The sequence below is a fragment of the Girardinichthys multiradiatus genome, chromosome 15 (assembly GCF_021462225.1).
Source record: "Girardinichthys multiradiatus isolate DD_20200921_A chromosome 15, DD_fGirMul_XY1, whole genome shotgun sequence".
In the NCBI taxonomy this organism is placed as follows: domain Eukaryota; kingdom Metazoa; phylum Chordata; class Actinopteri; order Cyprinodontiformes; family Goodeidae; genus Girardinichthys; species Girardinichthys multiradiatus.
Window position 1 is genome coordinate 3,949,912 of NC_061808.1, and position 23,214 is coordinate 3,973,125.

Here is a 23,214-nt window from a genome sequence, read left to right on the forward strand (position 1 = left end):
AAAAATTGCAAAACATCACAGTACTCTTTATGCACTGAATGGTTATAATTAATCTTGACAACAGGGTTTCAAATGAAAGGTTTCTAAGATAGGACCTGTTCCAACTCAAACTTAAAGAATACATTTTAAATAGCAATAAAATATTAATAATAAATTGGATTTATTGTCAAAAATTGTCTGAATTTGCTTCAGAACTGCAGGACTTTAGTTGTTAATAATCACATTTTCTCAACTAGCAAAGTTATATGTTTAAATCTGATTTGCAGTACTGTTTACCAGTGGCAGTATGTTTGAGTAAAACCAGAAAATTATGCGAAATACTTCTTGCAATCTCTTCTCTGTCTTATAATAGCTACTCCACATTCTGCCTGTTAGGCCACGTGTACAGCTCCCGTCTCACTAATTGATTATTGATTGATATGCAACATTATTAAACCGCTGCTGCAAGAAACAACACAGATGGAATCAATAAATAAAAGATGGCGAGCAAAGTGAAAAACATGTTTTTGATGTAGGAAACATTTGGCACACGTCACTACATAATATAGACTTTACACATATGCTTCGGGACACGTGTTTCACATATGGAAATTATATTAGTAACATATGAAAAACGTGTTAATACCTAATATAATTTCCACGTGTATGATACAGTCCAATACAAATTCTACATTTGAAACACATGGGAAGACGTGTGTCTGCTTTCCCAGATGTGCAACACATGTTTTTAGATGTTACACGGTGCTTTTTTTCTGTCACAATTGTAGTGCTAATTCCATGTGATTACAGGGGGCATTAAATGCAGTTTATTCACATGTGATCGGATGTGATTTTGTGTTTTTGCTTAAAATCAGTTCCTGCCTACAGCAACCTAAATGGTGAAGAAGGCAGTTTTTAGAGGTGGTGTTGGAGGATTTTGCAACAAACTGAATCATGTTTATGGTTTTTCAGTTTTAATTGAAATATAAATATTTTGGAGCCACTCTACTTCGGTATAAACCAGCTTTAGATCAGTTACGTTTGTTAAAAGCACTGAAACATTACAAAAAATTATGGTATAAGCAAACTGTTCTCTGCTTTGTTTCCCATCTCTTCCCTTCCTCCCAGTAACTGAACATAAGGAAGACAGTAGGGTCTCCCTGCACTGCTCTGTGATGGATCATAGACCCTGTAGACAAACAGTGGAGTGGCTGCATGTTGACCGTAATGGAAAGGCCGCCAGTTTACAGACATCTCAGCCTTCCTGCACTGTTTCTGTTCTTACCCTTCATAATGATCTTGTGTCAACCTATCAAGTCCTGCTAAAGTGTAAAGTTACAGATCAAGGAAAAGTGCAGATCTTTTAATCCAAGACCTGCATCTTCAGGTAATATATGAAGGAAAATTTAGCAACGCTTGTTAAAAATGTTTGAAAATAAGTTCTATTTTTGATAGAGTTTTGATTATGGGAAAATCAATATGATGTACTGTTTTATAGATGTTTTACTTTGTTTACATTATTTTTTGTAATTTCAGGTAAGAACATAATAAAATCCACAGCGGAGACAGAATTACCCACCAACACCTATGAGCTCAACAGCTCAACAAGGTAAGAAGCTTTGTTTCTACTCCAATGTAAATTTACTAAGCATTCCACATAATGCTTACACAACATTACTATCTCATTATATATATATATATATATATATATATATATATATATATACTCATATTGGAGCGGAGAAAGAGTGAAAGCAAATCAAGAGGATTCATAAATCCACTAGTTTGTTTTTACATCTGGCTACCACAAATCTGTAATTTGCAAGACATGGCGGTCGGCCTAAACTGATAAGCCAACCAAGGAGAGCATTAATCAGAAGTAGCCAAGAGGCTTGTAATAACAACAGAGGACCAGCAAAGATCCACAGCTCAGGTAGGAGAACCTGTTGACAGGACCACTTTTAGTAAAACTAACATTGCAGAAACCCTTTGCTTACCATCCACAGAAGTAAAACAAAGTGGTGGCACCATCATGCTGTGGGAATGTTTTTTTTTTTAACAGGGACAGTGAAGTTCATCACAGTTGATGGGAAGATAGACAGAGCATTAGACTGGGGCGGAGGTTCACCGTCCAGCAGGACAATGACCCTAATCATACAGTCAGACGGTTTAGATCAAAGTATATGTATTAGAATTGTCCAGTCAAAGTCCGGACATAAATCCAATTGGGAAACTGTGACAAAACATCAAAAACCGATGTTCTCAGATACTCTCCATCCGATCTGACTAAGCTTGAGAAATCAAAAGAAATCACCCTTAGCCCTAAAAATGTTTCAATCATTTTGAAAGACACCGTAAAATTAACATAACATCTGAATATGTATTAACATGGCATCATGGAAAGAAAGTTCACCCTCTTTTAATTGTATGCTGCCTTCTTGTGAGCACAGAAACTTATTTCATCAGTTTATTTTATTCATTCTGAGGTTTTTTTTGTTTGGTTTAACATCCAGTTGTATTGCTTCTTTTTATATGTCATGCAAAATTTTATTTGCAAAACGTACGTTTAACATACTTTTATTTTATGCCCGCTTTATGTAGAAATGGTGCTGTAATGAAAAACTTGTCCTACCTTCTCCTGCCTATATTGTTGTTGCTCAGCTCTAGACTACATCATCTTTGTGATCCATCTGGCTGGAGTATTCCTGGTTACTTTCATTGCATTTCATTTCTTCAGGGCTCAAGGTACCAAGAGTCAAAATAACAGTTAAAACTTACAAACTGAATGTATGTATTAAATGTTTAATTTGCGTCGTGTTTCCCAGGAAAAGACAAAGTGGCAGATACATCTGTAAGTTGGAATAAGGAAAACCGTTGAACATTGTTTTCATGACTGCAGTTAGAATTTGTTCCTTTTCATATAATTTACACTTTTTTTGTTTGTACAGGTCTTAAACTCAGTGACAAGACGACTGGTGAACCACTCAGGTGTTGAATCGGTAAAGCCCCTCATGTTTACTTTTATCATTCTCTTTTTTTTTCTAATTTACATTTTTAAAAGGCAGGATCATTGACAAAACATGTTTAAAAACAAGTGAGTAAAAATACTGGAATAAAAAGGTCAAAGAAATAAACAATAAACCAGGTTAGGGTCCAAAGGCCAAAGCAACAATTCATTAAAGTAAAATGAAATGCAAATAAAGTTGGAATGGTTGTTTTCCCTAAAGGTTCAGGTTCTGTTGCCTCATTCAGGATGTGTTTGTGTACAAAGTCAATCCTTAAAAAGAGAAAATTGTTTTGTAGTTCTGACAAACATTGATTCACATTTTAGTCATGATGAGGAGGATTGTACAGCAAACTATGTAAACTTCAGAAGTCCTGCTCCAGCTGCCAACCTCAACATTTAACAGGAGCATCATATCTGTTAAAAAGATTACAAATTCATCCAATGCACATCTATTTTTCATTTTTTACATTCTAAAGCATTTGATGTGTTTAATTTGTTGCTCTTATATTTACATGAAATCATCATTTTATTTATCTGAATAGGTTTTTCTGCACAAAAGCTTCTCTAAATAATTGTTTTAGGAATTATTTCACAAAAACTAACAAAATAAACCCCCTGGACAGAAATCAGCATAGTTTTGTATTTTGCAGAATTTTGCTTAATTTTATTAAAAAATCTTTGTTTTGGAACTGATATTAGTTCTTTTTTATGCTTTAAAACCTAGATGTACATTTTTATACTTCCTATTAACCCTCCTGCAGTTTTCCCCTGTCTCTTTCGTGGTTTTTCCACACGCCAGAGAGTGCCAGAGGATGCCACGGGCTGCCAGAGGATGCTAGAGGCTGCCAGAGGATGCCAGAGGATGCCACGGGGTGCCAGAGGATGCCAGGGCTGCCAGAGGATACCAGAGGATGCCAGGGCTGCCAGAGGATGCCAGAGGATGCCAGGGCTGCCAGAGGATGCCAGGGCTGCCAGAGGATGCAAGGGCTGCCAGAGGATGCTAGGGCTGCCAGAAGATGCCAGAGGATGCCAGGGCTGCCAGAGGATGCAAGGGCTGCCAGAGGATGCAAGGGCTGCCAGAGGATGCTAGGGCTGCCAGAGGATGCCAGGGCTGCCAGAGGATGCCAGGGCTGCCAGAGGATGCCAGGGCTGCCAGAGGATGCAAGGGCTGCCAGAGGATGCCACGGGCTGCCAGAGGATGCCAGGGCTGCCAGAGGATGCAAGGGCTGCCAGAGGATGCAAGGGCTGCCAGAGGATGCAAGGGCTGCCAGAGGATGCAAGGGCTGCCAGAGGATGCTAGGGCTGCCAGAAGATGCCAGAGGATGCCAGGGCTGCCAGAGGATGCAAGGGCTGCCAGAGGATGCCACGGGCTGCCAGAGGATGCCAGGGCTGCCAGAGGATGCAAGGGCTGCCAGAGGATGCAAGGGCTGCCAGAGGATGCTAGGGCTGCCAGAAGATGCCAGAGGATGCCAGGGCTGCCAGAGGATGCAAGGGCTGCCAGAGGATGCCAGGGCTGCCAGAGGATACCAGAGGATGCCAGGGCTGCCAGAGGATGCCAGGTCTGCCAGAGGATGCCACGGGCTGCCAGAGGATGCCAGGGCTGCCAGAGGATGCCAGAGGATGCCAGGGCTGCCAGAGGATACCAGGGCTGCCAGAGGATGCTAGGGCTGCCAGAGGATGCCACGGGGTGCCAGAGGATGCTAGAGGCTGCCAGAGGATGCCACGGGCTGCCAGAGGATGCCAGGGCTGCCAGAGGATACCAGAGGATGCCAGGGCTGCCAGAGGATGCCAGGGCTGCCAGAGGATGCCAGGGCTGCCAGAGGATGCAAGGGCTGCCAGAGGATGCAAGGGCTGCCAGAGGATGCCAGGGCTGCCAGAGGATGCAAGGGCTGCCAGAGGATGCTAGGGCTGCCAGAGGATGCCAGAGGATGCCAGGGCTGCCAGAGGATGCCAGGGCTGCCAGAGGATGCCAGGGCTGCCAGAGGATGCAAGGGCTGCCAGAGGATGCAAGGGCTGCCAGAGGATGCCAGGGCTGCCAGAGGATGCAAGGGCTGCCAGAGGATGCCAGGGCTGCCAGAGGATGCCAGAGGATGCAAGGGCTGCCAGAGGATGCCAGGGCTGCCAGAGGATGCCAGGGCTGCCAGAGGATGCAAGGGCTGCCAGAGGATGCCAGGGCTGCCAGAGGATGCCAGAGGATGCAAGGGCTGCCAGAGGATGCCAGGGCTGCCAGAGGATGCCAGAGGATGCAAGGGCTGCCAGAAGATGCCAGGGCTGCCAGAGGATGCCAGAGGATGCTAGGGCTGCCAGAAGATGCCAGAGGATGCAAGGGCTGCCAGAGGATGCTAGGGTTGCCAGAGGATGCCACGGGCTGCCAGAGGATGCTAGGGCTGCCAGAGGATGCCAGGGATGCCAGGGCTGCCAGAGGATACCAGAGGATGCCAGGGCTGCCAGATGATACCAGAGGATGCCAGGGCTGCCAGAGGATGCTAGGGCTGCCAGAGGATGCCACGGGCTGCCAGAGGATGCCACGGGGTGCCAGAGGATGCTAGAGGCTGCCAGAGGATGCTAGGGCTGCCAGAGGATGCCACGGGCTGCCAGAGGATGCCAGGGCTGCCAGAGGATACCAGAGGATGCCAGGGCTGCCAGAGGATGCCAGAGGATGCCAGGGCTGCCAGAGGATGCCAGGGCTGCCAGAGGATGCCAGAGGATGCCAGGGCTGCCAGAGGATGCCAGGGCTGCCAGAGGATGCTAGGGCTGCCAGAGGATGCCACGGGCTGCCAGAGTATGCTAGGGCTGCCAGAGGATGCTAGGGCTGCCAGAGGATGCCACGGGCTGCCAGAGGATGCCACGGGGTGCCAGAGGATGCTAGGGCTGCCAGAGGATGCCAGGGCTGCCAGAGGATGCCAGAGGATGCCAGGGCTGCCAGAGGATACCAGAGGATGCCAGGGCTGCCAGAGGATGCCAGGGCTGCCAGAGGATGCTAGGGCTGCCAGAGGATGCCACGGGGTGCCAGAGGATGCTAGAGGCTGCCAGAGGATGCCACGGGCTGCCAGAGGATGCCAGGGCTGCCAGAGGATACCAGAGGATGCCAGGGCTGCCAGAGGATGCCAGAGGATGCCAGGGCTGCCAGAGGATGCCAGGGCTGCCAGAGGATGCAAGGGCTGCCAGAGGATGCAAGGGCTGCCAGAGGATGCCAGGGCTGCCAGAGGATGCAAGGGCTGCCAGAGGATGCTAGGGCTGCCAGAGGATGCCAGAGGATGCCAGGGCTGCCAGAGGATGCAAGGGCTGCCAGAGGATGCTAGGGCTGCCAGAGGATGCCAGGGCTGCCAGAGGATGCCAGGGCTGCCAGAGGATACCAGAGGATGCCAGGGCTGCCAGAGGATGCCAGAGGATGCAAGGGCTGCCAGAGGATGCCAGGGCTGCCAGAGGATGCCAGAGGATGCCAGAGGATGCAAGGGCTGCCAGAGGATGCAAGGGCTGCCAGAGGATGCTAGGGCTGCCAGAAGATGCCAGAGGATGCCAGGGCTGCCAGAGGATGCCAGGGCTGCCAGAGGATTCCAGAGGATGCTAGGGCTGCCAGAAGATGCCAGAGGATGCAAGGGCTGCCAGAGGATGCTAGGGCTGCCAGAAGATGCCAGAGGATGCCAGGGCTGCCAGAGGATGCAAGGGCTGCCAGAGGATGCCAGGGCTGCCAGAGGATGCCACGGGCTGCCAGAGGATGCTAGGGCTGCCAGAGGATGCCAGGGCTGCCAGAGGATGCTAGGGCTGCCAGAGGATGCCAGGGCTGCCAGAGGATGCTAGGGCTGCCAGAGGATGCCACGGGCTGCCAGAGGATGCCACGGGGTGCCAGAGGATGCTAGAGGCTGCCAGAGGATGCCACGGGCTGCCAGAGGATGCCAGGGCTGCCAGAGGATGCCAGGGCTGCCAGAGGATACCAGAGGATGCCAGGGCTGCCAGAGGATGCCAGGGCTGCCAGAGGATGCCAGGGCTGCCAGAGGATGCAAGGGCTGCCAGAGGATGCAAGGGCTGCCAGAGGATGCCAGGGCTGCCAGAGGATGCCAGGGCTTCCAGAGGATGCTAGGGCTGCCAGAGGATGCCACGGGCTGCCAGAGTATGCTAGGGCTGCCAGAGGATGCTAGGGCTGCCAGAGGATGCCACGGGCTGCCAGAGGATGCCACGGGGTGCCAGAGGATGCTAGAGGCTGCCAGAGGATGCCACGGGCTGCCAGAGGATGCTAGGGCTGCCAGAGGATGCCACGGGCTGCCAGAGGATGCCAGGGCTGCCAGAGGATACCAGAGGATGCCAGGGCTGCCAGAGGATGCCAGAGGATGCCAGGGCTGCCAGAGGATGCCAGGGCTGCCAGAGGATGCAAGGGCTGCCAGAGGATGCTAGGGCTGCCAGAGGATGCCACGGGCTGCCAGAGGATACCAGAGGATGCCAGGGCTGCCAGAGGATGCTAGGGCTGCCAGAGGATGCAAGGGCTGCCAGAGGATGCTAGGGCTGCCAGAGGATGCCACGGGCTGCCAGAGGATGCTAGGGCTGCCAGAGGATGCTAGGGCTGCCAGAGGATGCAAGGGCTGCCAGAGGATACCAGAGGATGCCAGGGCTGCCAGAGGATACCAGAGGATGCCAGGGCTGCCAGAGGATGCAAGGGCTGCCAGAGGATGCCAGGGGCTACCAGAGGATGCCACGAGGGTCACTGTAGTTTATTTACTTTGGCTATACTCTTTAGTGTCCACAAAGACTAATTAGTTTCCTCAAACCTAGCAAAATTGTTTAGATTTTGTACATCAATAATTTTTTTGCAGAATTGTTCGTAGTCCTCCTTTTTTTCAAAAATAAAAGTTTAAAGTTCAGTTGGAGAGCTGTCATCATATTCATCCTCCCAGTTCTTTATGGCCTCGAGGGTTTCAGTTTGTTCAGTGTTGTCCATGTTAAGTACTTTTGGAAGTGTGACTCTACCCTCAAATGTTGTTTTTGGCACCAATCAGCTGCAGTCTGGCTGTCAGTCAACATGTTGCTTCTTTGCGAATAAAGACGGTTTGTTGAGGGTATAGAGTATGTTGATGCTGTTACCTGTTAAATTAGCCTATATTTAATACTATCATTTTTCCTTTACATAATCAAAGCTCTATCAATCTCATATTATTGGATGAAGTTCGAGGACCGTGTGATTACAAGAGAGTTGCACATTGGGCAATGCTAGTGACTCCTGAATGCTTGTCTGCCTTCCTTACAGAAGCAGGCCACCACAAATTTCTCTTAAAAACAGATACAGAATTGTTAAAAAGGCATTGCATACTCTACATGACAACAAAAACATCCCATAAGAGACTTAAATAACATTCAATAAAATCATACCTTGATTGTTGTCAGATAAATAAATTGCTTCTCTCAGGTGCTTTCTTAAAAGGTGACCACTGTTTCCAATGTGCTTTTTTTCACAGAAGATACACTGAGCAGCAGCACAGGCCAGAAATGAACCAACATCAGAATAACTCTACTCACATGTAAATGTGAACTAAATATGTCAATATGACTAAATGAAAATGGAAATACACAAACATTTGGCTTTGGTTTTTAAAAACTGTAGCTCCATTTATGTTCACAGACCAGTTAGTTTTCATCAACTTTCTGGGGCATAAAATCCACAAATCAAACCTCCGCTTTTACAGTGACAGTGTAATTATTCAACTGAATAATTACATTTTAAAGGTTATGTTTCGGTGGAATAATGACTTTAGCACAATAGATTTTATATTCCTCTCTTTGATAGCAACAACATACGCAGTTTTAGTTAAGCTATCTAACTTATTTGTAGTTATTGGACAATAAATTCTTGACATAGCCCTATATATATATTACATTTTGTGTCTATTACAACTATTTCTTACCTCCCTTGTGTAAACAAGGGTCATACCGCATAGCTTTTCACTGAAACTTTAAACAGGATTCAGCATTTAAACACATATCTGGCAACCATTTCAAATTGATCCCACCAGCATATCCGGCAATAAAACCTTACCTCATTTGGCAAATAAATGCACTTTATTCTGTTAGTCAAAAAAAAGTCTTTTATCTGTTTTTATGTTTTGTAGTTGCGCTCGCACACCCTAATTTACAGACACCCTACACACTGGCATGGGGGCCGTTGTCTAGGGTGCATCATGTGTTCTTAGTACAATATAAACCGCAGCAAGTTTTTGTAGCCTAGACAAAAAATGACATACAAATTGTATTTCGCGAACTGATCTAAAACAAATCATAGAGCATGAACACAAACAGAAAATAAGCTATTTAAGTGCCAAAGACAAACTAAGCAGAATGAAACAGAGCTATGGACTATTGACCAATCACAAAAGGATGTCTGTCAATATTTTTCTATTAAAAATTGAAGTGACTTTTAATTTAGGTTTAAGAATGTTGGTTAAGAAACAACCAATAACTGCATCTGAGTGACAATTCAGAATAGCCGCTCATGCTCTATAATAAACCGGCTGTTTGTGCAACAAATAATTGTCATCCTTTCAGCACGTCACACATACACATAGTGCTATTTATTTTCCATCTCAAGTAAATAACATCACTTTATGTTATGGGTCTATAGCTGTTTATTAAATAATAATCAATAATAACATCATTATTTAAAGGTAACAGGCTATAACAACAATGACAACCCATTTACCGATTATCAGCATTAGCTTCCACAAAAACAGCGGCAACCGCCGTGACAAGCTTTTACGGCCGGTCTGACACCTTCTGGGATCCCTGCGGAACCCCCTGCCAACCCTGAGGTTACCGAGGATGTGATGATCTGCCCCTGCTGCAGTCCGATACCACTGGATTGCATCAAGTCTTCTGCCTGTGGAGTTAAGAGGAGAGACGCTGACCAGCTCTATACCCTCTACAGGGTGCTCGAGGGTTCATGGGAGTTTGTCCAACCGGTTCACATGTGTTTTGTGGACCTGGAGAAGGCATTCAACTGTGTCCCTCGTGATGCCCTGTGGGGGGTGCTCCAGGAGTATGGAATTGGGGGCCCTTTATTAGGGGCCATCCGGTCCCTGTACGAGCGGAGCAGGAGTTTGGTCCGCATTGTCGGCACTAAGTCGGACCTGTTCCCGGTGCATGTTGGACTCCAGCAGGGCTGCCCTTTGTCACCGGTCCTGTTCATAACTTTTATGGACAGGATTTCTAGACGCAGCCAAGGGCCGGAGGGGGTCTGGTTTGGGGACCAGAGGATTTCGTCTCGTCTTTTTGCAGATGACGTGGTCCTGCTGGCCCCCTCTAGCCAAGACCTACAGCATGCGCTGTGGCGGTTCGCAGCCGAGTGTGAAGCGGCTGGGATGAAGATCAGCTCCTCCAAGTCCGAGGCCATGGTTCTCGACCAGAAAAGGGTGGCTTGTCCTCTTCAGGTTGGAGGGGAGTTCCTGCCTCAAGTGGAGGAGTTTAAGTATCTCGGGTCTTGTTCACGAGTGAGGGAAGAATGGAGCGGGAGATCGACAGACGGATCGGTGCAGCTGCCGCAGTAATGGGGGCGCTGTGCCGGTCCATTGTGGTGAAGAGAGAGCTGAGCCGAAAAGCAGAGCTCTCAATTTACTGGTCGGTCTACGTTCCTACCCTCACCTATGGCCATGAACTTTGGGTCATGACCGAAAGAACGAGATCCCGGATACAAGCGGCTGAAATGAGCTTCCTCCGTAGGGTGGCCGGGCACTCCCTTAGAGATAGGGTGAGGAGCTCAACGATCCGGGAGGAGCTCGGAGTAGAGCCGCTGCTCCTCCACATTGAGAGGAGCCAGTTGAGGTGGCTCGGGCATCTATACCGGATGCCTCCTGGACGCCTTCCTCGGGAGGTGTTCCAGGCACGTCCCACCAGGAGGAGGCCCAGGGGACGACCCAGGACACGCTGGAGGGACTATGTCTCTCGGTTGGCCTGGGAACGCCTTGGGCTCCCCCTGGAGGAGCTGGAGGAGGTGTCTGGGGAGAGGGACGTCTGGGCGTCTCTGTTGAGTCTGCTGCCCCCGTGGCCCGGTCCCGGATAAGCGGAAGACGACGAGACGAGACGCTGACATATATGATTAAAAGTTGCCCTCGACATGATAAAGTTCTGAATAAACTTGATCTCTGTAAAGTTGTTAACATCCCTGCTCCACCATTGCTGGCTGTGTCTCTGCATCCAAACAGTTTGTTGTGCTGAACTGGCAGTCAGATGTTCCTAAAACGGCACAATAAAGAGTTTCACTCTCGTTTTATTCGGGTGTTTCCCACACAGCACCTGCTGACCATAAATGACTTCTGTTGTGCACTTAACACCTAACACCATAACTATTTCTCCGCGTTTACTGCTGTGCTGCGCTTGACAACACACTTACTGTTTTTATGCGCATGCGGGTCAGTTTGGAGCCGCAACATTTTCAAAGTAATGTGAACGACCACACAAAGAAATCAGATTTCTGAAAAAATTGGATTTGAGCGTTAAGACCTGCAGTGTAAACGTAGCCTTACACAGCTTTTGAAACCATGCGTTTTCTAGAAAAAATAAAACATTCATTTATAGCCTACAAACGGCTGAATGTTGTTGTTTTTTGAATTTGGACTGTTTGTAGAAGCATCAGAGATCCAAATGGAAGTATAAAAACTATCAAAAAGGGAATTTTGCATACTAGGTCCCCTTAAAGATTTAGTTTTACGCTTTGGCTGCAGTTTGTTTGGCTCTCAGTTTTAAATGCAGCCCAGCAGATAAAATCATGCAGTAAATGTAAATTTATTCCTCTACCACATTTCTGAGTCAGCTGTAAATCTGATGAAGAACTGATATTATGTTTTTGTCATTATTTGTACAAACTAGTGACAAACAGCAAAGAAATGCAAGCCCATATGAGCCCACATTAGCACATAACTTTTATAATAAAAGTACAATTCATGTTTCAGCAAGACATCACAAAACTAAAGCTAAACACAAAATAAACTAGTAACATGTATTTTGTGTCAAGCTGTCATAGATTGTTTTTAAATATGCTAAATAAATACATTTGAATTGAAGATTTAGAGTGTATTTTGCAAAATATCAACCGTCACATCTATAGATAATGTGTTTTTGAACAGTGCATGTGTATTGAAGGTTGTAAAGTTTACAGTGTGCTAAAGGGACATGGCAGAGCAAGTTACTTTGTGTGGTGGTGTCACTGTTCTGTTTTTTTCTTCTTTTTCCAATGAATGATCACCATCTTTACCAGTTCTGTGGTCTATACAGAATCTATGAGTGCCCAAATACTTCTTAGATAAAATACTCAGAAAATAGGGACAACTCCCCTGCTGTGTCAGCCACTTCAAGCATGCAGCAATAAGAGTGCTCTTTGTGTTTAGGTATTTACAAACTGAGCGGCATGGTGTAAGCAGTTGCGGCGAGGAATGTCCATATTAGAGAAACTGAACAACCTCTCTGTAGGTACATGGCTCAAAGCACAAAGTTTCCAAGCTCAACAATTACAACAACAGACTTAACATGAGGCGAGAGGTATGGCGCATCATGGATAGTTCTGAGCTGGGATGATATAATACAATCTCCATTCGGCCTGAGGGAGAAATTAAAGCTGTGAGTGGAATCAAACACCTAAAATCCCTAGGATGTTTGTCTGGTCCTGCAGCAAGTCAACATGCCTCATGTTGGTGTTAAATATATACCATGGTGAGCAAAAGCTGATGCACTGTCAGATGACATAAGAGTGAATGACAAAAGAGGAACAATGTCAGTAAAGGACATTCAGGAAGTGCACACTGTGCTGCAGTTTGACCAGAAATGTGCTAACTGTTCAGGCAAAGAGAAGAAAAAACATCAGAGAAACAAAAATGATTGAATTCAGATCAATTACACTGTCTTTATGTCTGATTCTGGTGCTGAAGTTCACGGGTAAGTTTATCTGTTACTGCTTTTTATTTTTATCTGAATGTAGTGAGTTTTCTTGTTATATGGGTGAGATCATTACACTTCCTGCAGTGTCAACAGATATTCTGCTTTTAGCTGTTTTCCTTGTTGCTTTTCTCTGCAGCAACAAAGCAAAGTTCTTCATCTGTCATTGAGAGAGCAGAAGGTGAAGTCACCTTGCCCTGTGAAAACATGAACAATAACTGCTTACGGATTAACTGGCTCTTCAGTAAATCAGCTACGACACCAGCAACAAATCTGGTTAAGCTTGGTCAGATTAATCAAACTCAGGCTTCCAGAGCTAGAGGAGATAGACTGAGTGTCTCAGCAAAATGCTCACTGATAATTCAGAGGGTCACCGCTGCAGATGTTGGGACATATTTCTGCCAACAACTTAACAACTTAGGACAAAAGGAGATTACAACCACTGCCATTTTGTCTATTCTGAACAGTGAGTATATATCCTAAGCATTATACCAAATACTCCACCAAGTGTTTAACTTACAACCCCTAGCAAAAATGATAGAATCACCGTTCTCGGAGGATTCAGGTGTTTAATTTTGTTGAAAAAAAGCAGATCACAGACATGAGACAAAACTTCCCTCTCCTTGAGCTAAAACAGTGACTGTAAGGTTGTGAGCTTTTTTTTCTCTTGCTCTCGGTGGAAGACACACGCGTTTTCTTTCCCTCCCTCCCTGCTGATCCCTGCTTCTGCTTTTTGTCTGTATTTTTCTCAGAGCCTCACTTTGCATATCCTCCAAACTTGTAAATTATGGATTTGGTCAGCTGGTCTTTCAACATAATTGATCAAATATTTTTTCAATGGGAAGACAGGGTAAAGGAGACCCTCTTGTCCGGACGGGACGTTCTTCTCTGGATCCACAATGAATTCTTGGCAGCAGTGGAAGATTGTGTGCCTGACTACGATGTCGGTCGAGGATGTAGAAGATGTGTACATATTTGGACTTTTGATAACAGGATTTCTGCTTTTTGGAGTTGGTGGTTACCTGGCTTATCGAGTGATTCCCAAAACGTGGGCGGCTGTTAAAAGCATCCCAAAGCTGCCTGCAATGTTAGATGGAGTCTGTAGAGCAATCAACACTCAGACTGAAATATTAAGAGAGCAGAATCGCAAGCTGGACACGATTCTTGAACAGAATCGCTGCCTGACAGCAGTTGGACTCAGAGGTTAAAGGATATAGTCTTGGAGAAGTTGTACGCTCCAGATCTGCAGAAAGTACCAGAAATCTGGCTATTTGGACTCGCAGTTGAGACATACCAGTAAAACTCTTAAGGTGGTTGGAAATTCACAGCTGCCTGAACCACAACATTTATTGTTTTTCTAAATCTGGCGCCCCAATGTGGCCTTGGCAACTTCTGCTAACTGGCTATCGACAAAATATCTCCTGGATGTTATAAAAACACGACACTCTTCCCCAGCACTCCTCTACCAGCTGTGTGCTGATAGGACTATGGGGCCGATTGATAAAACTTCCACCTCTCTTCTCAAGGACAATGGCGCTTCTATCAGTGTTGACAGTCTAATTCTTGCAAACACACTCAGACTTACCGTACCCTTGCTGAATCTTTACTTATGTGTGTGTTGCTTACCCCTGATGAGGTTTTTTTGTACTGTTTCAGACTCTATTCTGCTAAGAATAGAGTCTGAAATATGATTTTTTTTCCCTCCTATCTTACTTTACCTAAATGTGTGATTTCATTACTTTTCAAAGATTTTCTGATTTCTCAGAAGGATTACCAGCAAAAACCAAATATTATTAGTAATTTGGACTTTAGCTGCTCTTACAACAATGACCCAACTTTCTTAGTTAGACTACAATGGACTGTTATTACTTAGTTCAACTTCAGCACCAGTAAAAGCAATATATTATTAGCACCTGAAAATGTGGATTAAAGCTGTTTTGTACCAGTGACTCAGCTTCCCTAGTTAGAATTCAGTGGAATGATGAGACTATCAATATTATCATCTTCTTTTAGCATAAGATGCTTTATTATTAAGAGTGGCTTGGAACCAATTTCTACCAGTAAACTTGGAAGGATTATTAATTATTATTACTCCCAAGGATTATAAGTGTCATTTGATTTGTTTTTCTGTGTTTATTTTCTTTGTGATTGTATTGTAATTGTTCTTCCTCGTGTACAGCGCTTTGAATGTCTTGTTACTGAAAAGCACTGTATAAATATACTTACCTTACCTTAACGACTACCACAAGGTTATTTCTTGATTTCTTTAGTGTTTCTTAAAGCCAGAAAGTTGCCCATTAGAATGACTGTAGTTTTGTGTCATGTATGTGATCTGTTTTTGTTTTGACAAAATTAAACAACCGAATGAACATCCTCCGACACTGCTGATTCCATAATTTTTGCCAGGGGTTTTATTTATCAGTTAACCTCAGGTCTTTGTTTGCCTTCTCAGTTACTGAACAGAGGGATGGTGAAGAGGTGACTCTAAAATGCTCTGTTATATCAAATGATCCATGCAAACACAGTATAAAATGGCTTCTTAATGGTCAAAATATTGATAAAAATGGCAAAAATCTGAAGACAGAACAGTCCAATTGTTTTGCCAAAGTCACATTTCAGATGTCACATGCTTATGAACCGGGCAGTTATGACTTACTAAAATGTGAAGTAGCAGAGACTGGAGCCAGAGGAAAGCAGTTTATTTTCAGATCCCAAATCCCAGGTAAGAAAACTAATGCAGCATGACAATCTCAATAAAGTTAATTTGATCAAATGAACTGATAAATAGGTCCTACATGTTTTAATCTCATGTAATTTCTGAAACTAGGAAGAGCGAATGGAAAATCTGAAAATAATGAGGCAAAACAACCATCTGGTGAGTCTGGAAACATTTTTTGCTGTCGGTTTTTACTGTTTGGTCTTATATATAAGGGGTGCATCAATAATAATTATGTTATTTGTACCACTAGAAGTTTGATTGTGGTGTATGCCTACATTTTTATTTCATTTGTAGTTTCTAAATACTGAACATGTTTGTTCCTATTTGTAGGTGTGTGGTGGTTGTATGTCATTGTAGCTGTGGGTTTGGCAGCTTTCCTGTTAGCTGGCGGGCTTCTCATTAAAAGAAATAAAAATAAAGGTAAGAAGATACAGCTGAAGCCAATGATAGATTTGCATTTTTTCTGTGGACACTAAAGTAATGCGTTCCCTTTGCTTTTTGAAGGAAAAAAAACACAAGTGGATGAAAACCTGGTGAGTGTGATTGTTTTAAGGCAGTGTACGACCTACACACTTTCTGCTAAACACAGTGAACCAGTTAGGTTTATGAAAAGTGCTCTTCAGAGTTCTAAAAACACATCAACACCAAAACAGAGAAACACAAATGTGGTGGTGATGGGAGGTTGTGTGCATGTTTGCAGCCGACTCTGTTGCAAAAGGAACACAATGTTCTTTGGGGTAGGGGTTTGGCTACATGCTTGTTTTTTGGGTGTTCGATGTAGATAAAGATCATCTTCAATGATCCATGGAGGATGGTGGATGGCTTGTTGTGGAAGAGGCCAACTGCTGAGGGCTTTCCAAGATGTTTGTGTGAAGGCATTAAAGGCAGTGTCCTTGGAGATGAAGGCTGGGCAGCTCAGGTTAGCCAAGCCTGGCATTGAGCTGATCTCCAGAAAATCACCACATCCCTGCTTTTTAACACTAATATTTTTTCCCTTAATTGTTTTCTACTGTATCCATAACGACCCCTCTAAATCCAACTGGACGCACTAGCAGCTAGTAGCTAACACTCATGTCCAAAGCAGCAGGTCTATTTCAAAGCCCATATCCAGAAGCTGGGATCCATGTTTGAATACAGTAATGGAAGTAGCAAAGACAGCCATTTCTTATCAAGTAGTAAAACATTTGGTTACTTTAGACATTATTAGTGACCAAAACCTTAATGGTAATAATAATAATCATTATTGTTCACGAATGTGGACATTTGTATGTGGCTTCTCGTGGTGGTTAAAAACATAAAAACACCTAACACATGACAGAAAGCCCTACAAGGTCACAAACAAACAACGGGCACAAGTTCAAGTCTGAACAATGGGCAACAGTTGAGCGACAGTATCGCATTTCTTGTAAAAGTTTTTGGTTGCTCTTGCTGCTTTATATCGTCCTCCAGAGTGGAGCTTAACGAATTCCCCAGACAGAGGGTGACCTGGGTCGTTTGTTTTGTTTGCTGTGTTTGCCTTTTGTCATTCACTCCCAAGTGTCCGCACCAGGCGCACATGTTAAAGGTTGAAAAACTTTTAATAAGATTATTATACAGTGTCTATATCATTTTGCACTTACACTGATTTATTGGGCCAGTTCGTAATGCTGCTTGGATATGAATATATGCTGCTGCCACCTCTCACTTGCAGTTGGATCTTTTTCAAATGAAAAATAGATACTGCATCATCAATATTCTCCAGACAAGAGAAATGCAATTTCCTTTTTATATATATTTTAGCCCCTCCTAGAACCGCCACCTTAACGTGGTGAATGGGTTTGAGTGTTCAAATGATCCTAGAGGCTATGATGTCTGGGGCTCAAATGCCCCTGGTAGGATCTCCCACGGCAAACAGGCTCTGAGTGATGGGTCAGACAAAAATTGATTCAGAAGCCTTCATGAGGCTTTTCTGACCACTAAATCAAGGCACGTGACGTCGACCAATATGGCGGAGCCAGGGTCCCACCCTGTAGCCAGGCCTAGGGTCAGGACTCGTTGGAGAGCGCCTGGTGGCTGGGTTTCTCCTCGCGGGACCTGGCCTGGGCCAAGCCTGAACGAGAGAGGTGAGGCCATCCCCCAGTGGGCCTACCACTTGCAGGGGGAACCATGAGGTACCGGTGCAAAGAGGATGGGACTGCGCTGAAGGTGAAGACCTTGGTGACCCGATCTCCAGATTCTTAGCCTGGCTCTAGGGACATGGAATGTCACCTCGCTGGGGGGTAAGGAACCTGACCTTGTGCTGGAGGTCAAGAGATATTGGCTAGTAATGGTCAGGCTCACCTTCACGCATAGCATGTGAGAGGGTCACATCCCTGCGCCTTCGGGTAGGGGACAGGTCGTTTTGGCCTTCTTGGTGTCCCTGTCGGGGGTGCTGCATAGTGCCCCTCTCAGGAATTAAATTTTTCTGCTGGGGGACTTCAACACCCACGTGGGAAACGACAGTGACACCTGGAAAGGTGTGACTGGAAAGAATGGCCTCCCGGATCTGAATCCGACTGGTGTTTCATAATTGGACTTCTGTGCTAGTCACAGATTGTCCATAATGAACACCATGTTCATGCATAAGGGTGTCCATCAGTGCGCTTGGCACCAGTACACCCTAGGCAGGAGGTCTATGATCGACTTTGCTGTCATGTTGTCAGACCTTTAGCCGTATGTCTTGGACACTTGGGTGAAGAGAGGGGCTGAGCTGTCCACTGATCACCACCTGGTGGTGAGTTGGATCCACAAGAGGAGGAGAAAGCCGGACAGACTTGGCAGGCCCAAGCATATAATGAGGGTCTGCTGGGAACGTCTGGCGGAGCCCTCAGCAGGGGATGTATTCAACTCCCACCGCTGGGAGAGCATTGACAAGGTTCCGGGGGAGGTTGGAGACAGAGTCCGAGTGGACCATGTTCTCCTCGTCCATTGTCGATGCTGCTGTGGCTGCAAGGTCTGTGGTGCCTGTTGCGGCGGCAATCCCCGAACACGGTGGTGTACACTGGCAGTAAGGGATGCTGTCAAGCTGAAGTAGGAGTCCTATCGGCTGTGGTTGGCTTGTGGGACTCTTGAGGTGGCTGACGGGTACCGTGAGGCTAGCGTGCCGTGGCCCGGGCTGTGGCAGAGGCAAATACTGGGGCCTGGGAGGAGTTTGGTGAGGCCACGGAGAAGGACTACCGGTTGACCTCAAAGCAATTCTGGCAAACCATCCAGTGCCTCAGGAAGGGGAAGCAGTGCCTCGCCAACACTACAGTGGGGGTGGGGAACTGCTGACCTCAACTTTATCATTATCGGGCGGTGGAAGTACTTCGAAGAGCTCCTCAATCCTGCCATCACGCATTCCCTGGTGGAAGCAGAGACTACGGACTCGGGGTTGGACTCTTTCATCACCCAGGCTGAAGTCACTGAGGTGGTTAAAAAGCTCCACAGTGGCGGGGCTTCGGGGGTGGATAAGATCTGCCCTGAGAACCTCAAGTCTCTGGATGTTGTGGGACTGTCATAGTTGACACGCCTCTTCAACATTGCGTGGCGGTCGGGGACAGTGCTTCTGGACTGGCAGACCAGGGTGGTGGTCCCCCTTCACAAGAAGGGTAACCAGAGGGTGTTGGAATCCAGCAGGGCTGCGCTTTGTCACCGGTCCTGTTCATAACTTTTATGGACAGGATTTCTAGGCGCAACAAATCGCCGGAGGGGGTCCGGTTTGGGGACCAGTGGATTTCCATCCATCCATCCATTGTCATCCGCTTATCTGGGGTCGGGTTGCGTGGGCAGCAGCCTCAGCAGCGAGACCCACACTTCCCTCTACCCAGCCACTTGGGCCAGCTTGTCCAGGGGAATCCCAAGGTGTCCCCAGGCTAGCCGAGAAACATAGTCCCTCCAGCGTGTCCTAGGTCTTCCTCTGGGCCTCCTCCAGGTGGGACGTGCCCGGAACACCTTACCAGGGAGGCGTCCAGGAGGCATCCTAGCCGGATGCCCGAGCCACCTCAACTGGCTCCTCTCGACGTGGAGGAGCAGCGGCTCTACTCTTGTTTTTCTGTGTCTGAATCTGTGTTTATTTTCTTTGTGATTGTACTGTAATTGCATGTACAGCGCTTTGAGTGTCTCGTTGCTGAAAAGCGCTATATAAATAAACTTACCTTAGTTTACTCTGAGTCCCTCCCGGATGACCGAGCTCCTCACCCTATCTCTAGGGGAGAGCCCAGACACCCTGTGGTGGAAACTCATTTCGGCCGCTTGTATCCGTGATCTCGTTCTTTCGGTCATGACCCAAAGCTCATGACCATAGATGAGGGTAGGAACGTAGATCAACCGGTAAATCGTGAGCTTTGGTTTTTGACTCAGCTCTCTCTTCACCATGACAGACCAGTACAGCGAACGCATCACTGCCGACGCAGCACCAATCTGTCTATTGACCTCCCGCTCCATTTTTCCCTCATTCGTGAACAAGACCCCAAGATACTTGAACTCCTCCACGTGAGGCAGGACCTCCCCCCCGACCTGGAGAAAGCACTCTACCCTTTTCCGGCTCAAGACCATGGCCTCGGACTTAAAGGCACTGATTCTCATCCCGGCCGCTTCACACTCGGCTGCAAACTGCTCCAGTGAGAGCTGTAGATCACAAGCTGATGAAGACAATAGGCCCACATAATCTGCAAAAATCAGATACGCAATCCTACGGCCACCAAAACGGATCCAAGCTCTGACACCGGTTGTACACGGACCTAACAGCCCATATCAACGGGCCTGGTACCCCATACTCCCGGGGTACCCCCCACAAGATTCCCCGAGGGACAAGATTCCCCGAACGCCTTCTCCAAGTCCACAAAGCACACGTAGACTGGTTGGGCGGATTCCCATAAACCCTCCAGGATCCTGCTGAGGGTGTAGAGCTGTTCCAGTGTTCCACGGCCAGGACGAAAACCACACTGCTCTTCCTGAATCTGAGGTTTGACTATCCGAAGGACCCTCCTCTCCAGAACCCCAGAATAGACCTTACCATGGAGGCTTAAGAGTGTGACTCCCCTATAGTTGGAACACACTCTACGGTCCCCCTTTTTGAATAGGGGGACTACCATTCCGATCTGCCAATCCACTGAAACTGCCTCCGATGTCCACACGATGCTGCAGACCCTACAACATCTAGAGCCTTAAGGAACTCTGGGCGAATCTCATCCACCTCCGGGACCTTACCACCGAGGAGCTTTTTAATCACCTTGGAAGACGTGCCAGTGGGATTGAAGAGGTCTTTGAAGTATTCCGCCCACTGACCCACAACGTCCCGAGTTGAGGTCAGCAGCAGCAATCCCTCCCCACTGAAAACAGTGTTAGTGGTGTGTACCCCCCCCCCCCCACCCCCCACAGAATCGCCAGAATGGACCAGAATCGCCTCAAAGCCGTATGGAAGTCATTTTCCATTGCCTCTCCGAAGGAGGATTTCATCTCTGCTTTTTCAGATGACGTGGTCCTGCTGGCCCCCTCTAGCCAGGACCCACAGCATGCACTTGCACTTGGGGGGTTCACAGCCGAGTGTGAAGCGGCTGGGATGAGGGTCAGCTCCTCCAAGTCCGAAGCTATGGTTCTCGACTGGAAAAGGGTGGCTTGTCCACACCCTACAGTTTTTCTGTATGCTTTAGAAAAAAAACAGGACACAGTAAGTTTACACAGCACACTTATTGAACATTTACAGCTACAATGTCTTTTATTTTTATCAAATGTTTAGTAACAATTAACATAGTCAGAAATACTCATGAAGCGACTCAGAGAAAAAACTGTTTTAATAGCTATAACTGAAAAATTTGAAATGTCAATAATCATAGTATGTAAGTATAATAATAAGTTTTATTTTTCACGTTGTAGGATGAACCAGATGGAACCATCTTGTATGCTACCATTTTCCTTGCCAAGACGACCAGCAATAAGGTATACTATTAAAATATGGTGTTATTTTTTGTGATGCTACACTGAAGTCACATGCATCCCTCTTATGTGATGAATTGCTAGGTTTGTATTGTATTTGTGTTTATATGCAGTAATCTATTTGCTGCACTGTGTCCCTTGCAGGTTTGGACTGATACTACTGTTATATACAGCGCTATCAATGCTGAAGCATCCTTGGATCCGATCGACCACTATGCTTCAGTTAAATAACCAAACTGGTATATTTGTTCATTCAAAAGGGGCAGATTTTTTAAGAGAGGTACATCTGCCCATGTTGCAGAGAACAGGGTACATCTGCTCTTGTTGCTACTCGGATCTTTTTACACGTTAGATTAAGATTTTTAAAGCAAGAAAAACAGTGTTTAACCAGCACACTTTCCTTTCACTTTGTTTTATGGGGAAAACTTTGAGCACAGTTCTATAAATAAGCTTTTTTCTTCTTTCAATTTAAACTGTAAAACTAGATTGAAAGGTTTGTCTTAAAACACTGAATAACAAAATTCATACCAAACAAATAAAAAATCCATCCTGTGTTGCTGTACAGGCATTTATGTCCACAAGAGGTCGATATAGGTCAGGATTTAACTGACAAAGTAGTTTCCCAGTTTTGTTTGCAAAAGTATTCATACATCAGTAAATTTTACAGATTTTATCATGTCGCATTAGTACATGTATTTATTAGGTCGCAGTAGAAAAATAAACTGTGAGGCCCAGCCTCTCAGTCCCACACGCCATGCAGGGGACAGCTAAAATGTAAAAGAGTGTGCTTTGTTCAGATTAGACCAAAGCTGGATTTTCTGGCCTAAATGCTTTTTGTGGCTGAGAATGAATACTGCACACACCTCAAACACACAATTCCAACATAGAAACAGCTGGAGACTGGCCTGACTTGCTAGGAAAGAAGAAACCTTGTTAGAGGCTGCAAAGGTCAAACGGGCTGGGGGAAGTTCCCCTCCGGGAAGAACGACTTGCAATGGACTGCAATGGAATTTCCTCTAAAGTTTTGACATGTATACCTAATGTCTGTATGCTGTGAGCGTGTGAGACCAGAGTCAAACTCCTGGTTTGCACTTAGAATTGGCCAATAAAGCTGATTCTAATTCTGTTAGACTGCACCCCAAAAAATAATGATCACTCTTGTACTCCATCCAATCTAACTGAGCTTGAGCTATTTTGTGAGGAAGCACTGTAAACATATTTAGTCTTTAGATGTGTAAAGCTTGTAGATATTTTATTAACTACTGACACTGGGGCTGGGGTGTGATTAAATACATACGTGATACATTCTGATTTCAATTGTAAAAACAAAAAACATTAAAAAACATGACTCTTTTTTTTTTTTTTTTTTCAATTATGCGTCACTTTGTGTTCATGTATCACATGAGATCCCAATAAAATACATTAAAGTTTATTGTAAATTGTACAATAAGACAAGTAAAGTTACATCTTTAACTTGCAATTTAAAAAAAAAAACGAATTCTTAAATCAGTTTATTATTTTCAAGATAAATAAATGAGGTTAATTTATACCAACAGTCAAACAATAGACACCCTTTTATAAAAATCAACAGATACCACCAAATTCATTTGTTGCAGATGTATCACTTGTTGTCAAAATTAACCAATCAGAGTTCTTCAGCAGTTCC

The 23,214-nt window shown here is 45.6% G+C and overlaps 1 protein-coding gene across 1 annotated transcript; it reads left to right on the forward strand.

The window, feature by feature from the left end:
• Nucleotides 1–12,756: 12,756 nt before the first annotated feature.
• LOC124881914 lies at nt 12,757–22,902 on the forward strand. The gene is made up of 8 exons (XM_047387834.1): nt 12,757–12,895; nt 13,035–13,361; nt 15,348–15,617; nt 15,723–15,770; nt 15,945–16,034; nt 16,119–16,147; nt 21,489–21,551; nt 21,693–22,902. Exons 1-8 carry the CDS (start codon nt 12,835–12,837, stop codon nt 21,777–21,779), a joined length of 975 nt encoding a protein of 324 aa, XP_047243790.1. The 5' UTR covers nt 12,757–12,834; the 3' UTR covers nt 21,780–22,902.
• The last annotated feature ends 312 nt before the right edge of the window (nt 22,903–23,214 follow it).

Coding starts and splice junctions, on each gene's coding strand:
- LOC124881914 (XM_047387834.1), top strand. CDS start 12,835: ATGATTGAATTCAGATCAATTACACTGTCTTTATGTCTGATTCTGGTG. Junction 15,771..15,944: donor TGAGGCAAAACAACCATCTG/GTGAGTCTGGAA, acceptor TCCTATTTGTAG/GTGTGTGGTGGTTGTATGTC. Junction 16,148..21,488: donor CACAAGTGGATGAAAACCTG/GTGAGTGTGATT, acceptor TTCACGTTGTAG/GATGAACCAGATGGAACCAT.